Source organism: Piliocolobus tephrosceles, chromosome 7 (assembly GCF_002776525.5).
Source record: "Piliocolobus tephrosceles isolate RC106 chromosome 7, ASM277652v3, whole genome shotgun sequence".
In the NCBI taxonomy this organism is placed as follows: domain Eukaryota; kingdom Metazoa; phylum Chordata; class Mammalia; order Primates; family Cercopithecidae; genus Piliocolobus; species Piliocolobus tephrosceles.
The window spans coordinates 87,718,818-87,724,161 of NC_045440.1; the positions used below are offsets into that span (position 1 = coordinate 87,718,818).

Sequence of the window (5,344 nt, forward strand, 5' to 3'; positions counted from 1 at the left end):
AGACACAGAGTGCTAGACAGAAAAGTTCTCCAAGTCCCCACTAGGTTAACTAGACACAGAGTACTGATTGGTGTATTTAGGATCCTCTAGCTAGACATAAAATTTCTCCTAGTCCCCACCAGATTAGCTAGATGCAGAGTGCTGATTGGTGCGCATACAATCTCCGGCTAGATATAAAAGTTCTCCAAGTCCCCATAGGGCTCAGGAGCCCAGCTGGCTTCCCCTAGTGGATCCTGCCCTCGCCAGTCTAGAGTCGCGCCTGCACTCCTCAGCCCTTGGGCACTTGATGGGACCTGGCGCCACGGAGCAAGGGCGCCCCTGGGGGAGGCTGCCCCCTGTGGGGGCCCACCACAGTGGGGGAGCTCAGACGTGGTGGGCTGCCGGTCCAGAGTCCTGCCCGGCGGAGAGGCAGCTAAGACTCGAGAATTTGAGTGCAGCACCGGTCGGCCGACACTGCTGGGGGACCCGGCGCAACCTCCGCAGCTGCTGGTATGGGTGCTAAGCCCCCCACTGCCCTGGGCTTGCTGGGCCGGCCGGCCGGCCGGCAGCTCCGTGTGTAGGGCCCGCGGAGGCCGCGCTCGCCTGCACTCGGACTGGCCTGTGAGCGCCGTGCAGGCGCAGCCCGGGTTCCCGCCGGCACCTCTCCCTCCACACCTCCCAGCAAGCAGAGGGAGGCAGCTCTGGCCTCAGCCAGCCCAGAGAGGAATCCCACGGTGCCGTAGTGGACTGAAGGGCTCCTCAAGCGCCGCCAGAGTGGACACCAAGGCCGAGGAGGCGCTGAGAGTGAGGGCTGCTAGCACATTGTCACCTCTCAGTGTCACAAAAACCTAGTAAGAAGAACCTTTAGTGTCAAACATCACACAGGGTAAGATGTAGACTGAAAAGAGGTTATTTGACTAGAATCTACAAGGTCTCTGATGATCTTAATGAAAGCAATTTCGAAAAATAATGAAGGCAGACGATTAACTATAGTAGATGGAGGAGTGAATTTGGGTTGGGGAAATAGAAAAGATAAATGTAGATTTTTTTTTCCAAAAATGCTGGGTATAAAGAGAAGTTATTTTGATAATTTGTTGTAAAACATTGCCCCTTTCCGTTTTGTGTGTTCCCCACCACTCCCCTGCTGCCCCCATTTTCTCTTCTCGGGTAATACAGTTCTATTTTAACATCTTAACCCACCCAAGGAACAGGGATAATCTAGGCACACTTGGGAATTGTCCCTCTCAGTGTACCAGCGTTTATTAATAGAAGACTTTGATTCGGCATTATTCTTTGGCTGCTGAAGGTTTATTTAATCACCCTTTTTTGGGTGCCTCATTCGTATCTAATATTATGTTATTTTTTTAAAAAGTTAGCTTTGAGATTTTTGAAAACAAAAACTAGTTGAAAAATGAATAGATACACTATGAACCGTTAACATACGTATGTTTAGTGACTTCACTAGATAGGTTTAGACTTATTTTAAACATACTCCTTCCCGTAATTAAATCACTAATCCAAGTATATATGAAGACTTAGTTATGCTTATTGTCTCTGAAGGATCCTTTTCTTTATTTTCTGCCATCCAGCTTCGTGTTCAGTACTTTGGTCCTGTGCTAGAATTCACCTTCTGCTTATTATTGTGTAAGGGTTGCTATTCTTGCTACAAAAAGTTTGTTGCCAGTATTTTTGTTGCTATGGCTGCTGAACTGCTGCTTTGTGCTCTAAAAATCATATTAAGCAAGGTTCCATTTATTGTTGGATTAATTATTAGAGTATGTACTCTTAACTACTTTGAAGGCATTTTACGCTGTGTTTTCCCACTAACTCTGCTCTGACATTTCCACAGGATAAATGTGATATTTTTTTCTATGGCTATACTGTCCATCTCTTTCTTGCCTCCTAGCCACTCAGATAAGCCTGGTCTCTGAGTAAATTGTGGCTATGTATTTACAGAATTTCTAAGGCTTCACTTATTCTATTGCTTCCTCTCAGCTTTTTGTAAAGGGTAGTTATATACCTCTTAAAGGAAAACTTCTTGGGGAAAAATAGTTTAGTTACATTTAAAACAAAAACCATTTCTAACTTCCATCACATGCATACTTAATTTACCACATGCACACATATGAAGATATATCTACCTTAAATAATCATTAACACATATAAATGATCACCAATATAACACTCACATAAGACATTGCAATTTAGCTTTTCTATTCCAATAATATACAGTGGGCCTTATATCAATAAAAATAATTGGTTTTTTAATTGCACAGTGGGTTTCTAGTTAAAGATTAATATTCTAACCCTCTTTCAAATATACTCTAGTCTAAACCCTTGATTTTAACCCTATTATAGGGTTAAGTCTTCTCTGCTTCTGTCAAAAGCCAGGCTAAGGCAAATTCATCAGGGAAAAACAAGACTGGAAAACAAATGTAAACTTTGTACTCTTTGAACCTCTTTAAACTTTATCCCTGTATTAAATTTGATCGCAAGAAAAGCTCAACATCTGCTCTTTACAAAGTTACAATTTCATGGTGAAGCCTTTGGCTTTTTTTCTTTTTAATGAAACTGCTTTCAAAGGCAAGATCCATTATGTTGCTCAACACCCTCCGCAGAAAAAGCCTTGCGACAAATACCTCTCAGAACTGAGGATCAGCAAAGAGATGTTTTGATGAATTAAAGTGTTCTTCTGCTAGGCTGTGAGTGCTATCCAGCCCATTCTATTTTTGAGTTTACTTGGCTGTTCCAAGACTACTATGAAGCCTTGACCTCCACTGCTGTAGCTTTTCTCAGGCAATGTTACTGTTAGATAAAAAGCAAAGTAGTAGTTTAATCTTTCTATTCTTTGCTAGCAGTTCTTAATCTTATTTTCTCCATTCTATAATTCTTATTTTTTTGGTCACCTGCTTTAAATAAAGAATAAAGAATATTTACCTTTTTAAAGCCTTCCATTTTTAGTTAGAATTTCTCAAACCCTGACTTTTTTCCAAATGTCTGTAGCATCATCTCCCTTTCCTGTCCTGACACTATTCTTGAACACCATTAGAAAAATAGGCTAAAAGAATATTTCATAGAAGTTCCTTCCTAATATGTATATATAAAAATCCATGATTAAGATTTTATGTATCAGAAATATTAGTAGACTAAAAGGTAGTTTAGATATATTTAAGCTGATAGCTTGGTTCATTTAAAATAAATTATTCCATATGATGCTAATATACAATTTGGTATTTTTTTGTTTTTGTTTTTTAAGGCTTTACCTGAGTAATGTGGGTAAGAAAATGCCTAAATCATGTAATCAGTATTTCCAAGTTTATTAAATGATATGATTTATATGGATAGCAATCAGTTGTCTGCTTAAATTTCCCTTATTTCAGTTTCTAATTTAGAAAAGCAGTGTTTGTTATTGGTGATTAATAATCAATTTGTTATTGGTGATTAATTTAAAGGATCACAACATTTTTAAGCGAAGTCAAATTTTATGAGTCAGAAATCTAAAAGTTTTTAAAACAGATAAATGTGGATGTCAAATTCCAATTCTTCATAATTAGAATGCGGTCAATGAATGCATTTTTTAACGTTTGAGAAATGCATTAAACCACTGATTTTCTCAATAACTTTTCACTGAAGAAAGGAGTAATATGCCTAAGTGAGTATTTATTATTGCTTTTTTTTTTTTTTAACAACAGTTCTAACAGCACTCATTCTTCTGCAGTAACCAGAAGGCCTGTGATGTGACTGCCCATCATTGTAAAGATGCTATAATACTCAATACTCTATCTTCCTTTCCATCTAATTTGAAGGATGTCAGCCCGTCCTGGCACTGAAGAAGAATGACAATTAGTTTGCTTTTTGACTATGATTACTATATTTCTGCTCTTAAAGACTCCTTTATGATTTGCTTACATTTGATCTTTAGAAGGAATTGCAAACAATCCAAACACTGGAAGGTGCTCTGAAGAGGGGGAACCAAAGATGGGGACCTGCATAGGACTGAATAGGCCGGCATATGTAGGATTGAATCAAAGGGCAAGAGTGAAAGTGAGAGACAAATTAAGAAAACTCTTACTCAAATTGTCATGTCTGAAGTTCTGGAACCAGTTCACCTTCTAACAGTATTGGATAGGGCTTCTGCATGGCTTGCTTTAAGAGAAGTGACATTATATGAACACAGACAAACTTCAGCATTTACTGGAAATAAAAAAAATGCCAGACCAGATTTGACATCAATAAAAAACATTAAATTCTTTCCTCACTTGGATCACCCTATTCAGTTCGACTTGTGTATCAAACAAAGACTGTTAATACCTCACTTCCATAGTCACTGAATTCTTTCACTATGATGAATGTTTGCAGTTAAACTCTGTTTATATACTTGCTTAATAAGATTATGGAAAATTACTCAATTTTTTAATTGATTTTTTTTTCAGACTTGAAGAAGTCTAAGCGCATTAATTATGGCCAGTTGAATGCATTATGCCACATTAGAGGACAACACAGGTAAGCTATCCATGCATTTCTTTTTCTGTCATTCAAATGAATATGAGTATTTTTGTTTTAGGGATAAAGTATAGTAATAAACCATTGCTGGTTCTCACAGGTACCTGATTTATCACACAGATAAAAACAGTTGAAAACCTGGAGGTTATTTCTTCAGATTGAAGGGGCAGAATATATGTCACACCTTAAGGAAACAATTTAGTGTGAAACAAACATAACTCATCCCTAGCTGGCCCTTTCTAGTACTTAAAAAGCAGTCATAAGGGGAAAAGCCTTAAGTGGTTGAAAAACACACATACTGAGTGAAATAAGTACCTGAGCAGTGACTAGGGAATGCCTCGTTGAAATATACTGGAACCAGAGAACTAGGAAATATCACTGTTCAAAGCTCAGGATTCCTAAGATGTGTGATACTTGAAGATTTAAAAGATCTATTTCCTTGACAACTCCTTTCTCCAAGTGGGATTTTCGGAATTATAAAACTGGTTGTTTCCTTTCATATCCATCAGTGTCCACCCACCCTCTTATCTTCCTTCACTCATCCTTCATGGGACTGCTGAGGAGTGCCTTAGGTTTGCAGAGTTTTCTCTCTCTACTTTAAAACATCTCCAAGTCACATCCTTGTACTTTGCAATCCATTTCAAATTATTTTTATATTGTTGTATGTCTTCTCATTTCTTCTTTCTCAGAGAGAGAGAGAAGAAGGCATTCAACTTTGATATTTCTTGGATTTCTGTCAAGAGGGATCATTTTCCTCTGTGCATTGCTGCCTCCTCCTCGCTCCCAGTGCCTTTCGACACGGAGTAAAGAATGAAGTCCACTCACTCCCGAGACCTATTTTTTTTTTTTTTTTTTTTTTTTT

General features: G+C 38.6%; 1 protein-coding gene across 3 annotated transcripts in view; it reads left to right on the forward strand.

Moving 5' to 3' along the window:
* CNBD1 (cyclic nucleotide binding domain containing 1) overlaps positions 1-5,344 on the forward strand; it is a 565,408-nt gene that overhangs the window by 17,440 nt on the left and 542,624 nt on the right. For all 3 annotated transcript variants that reach the window (XM_023222920.2, XM_023222919.1, XM_023222918.1), the window contains exon 2: positions 4,413-4,482. In XM_023222920.2, the coding sequence (XP_023078688.1) occupies positions 4,413-4,482 (70 nt within the window). The remainder of the gene's footprint in view (positions 1-4,412; positions 4,483-5,344) is intronic.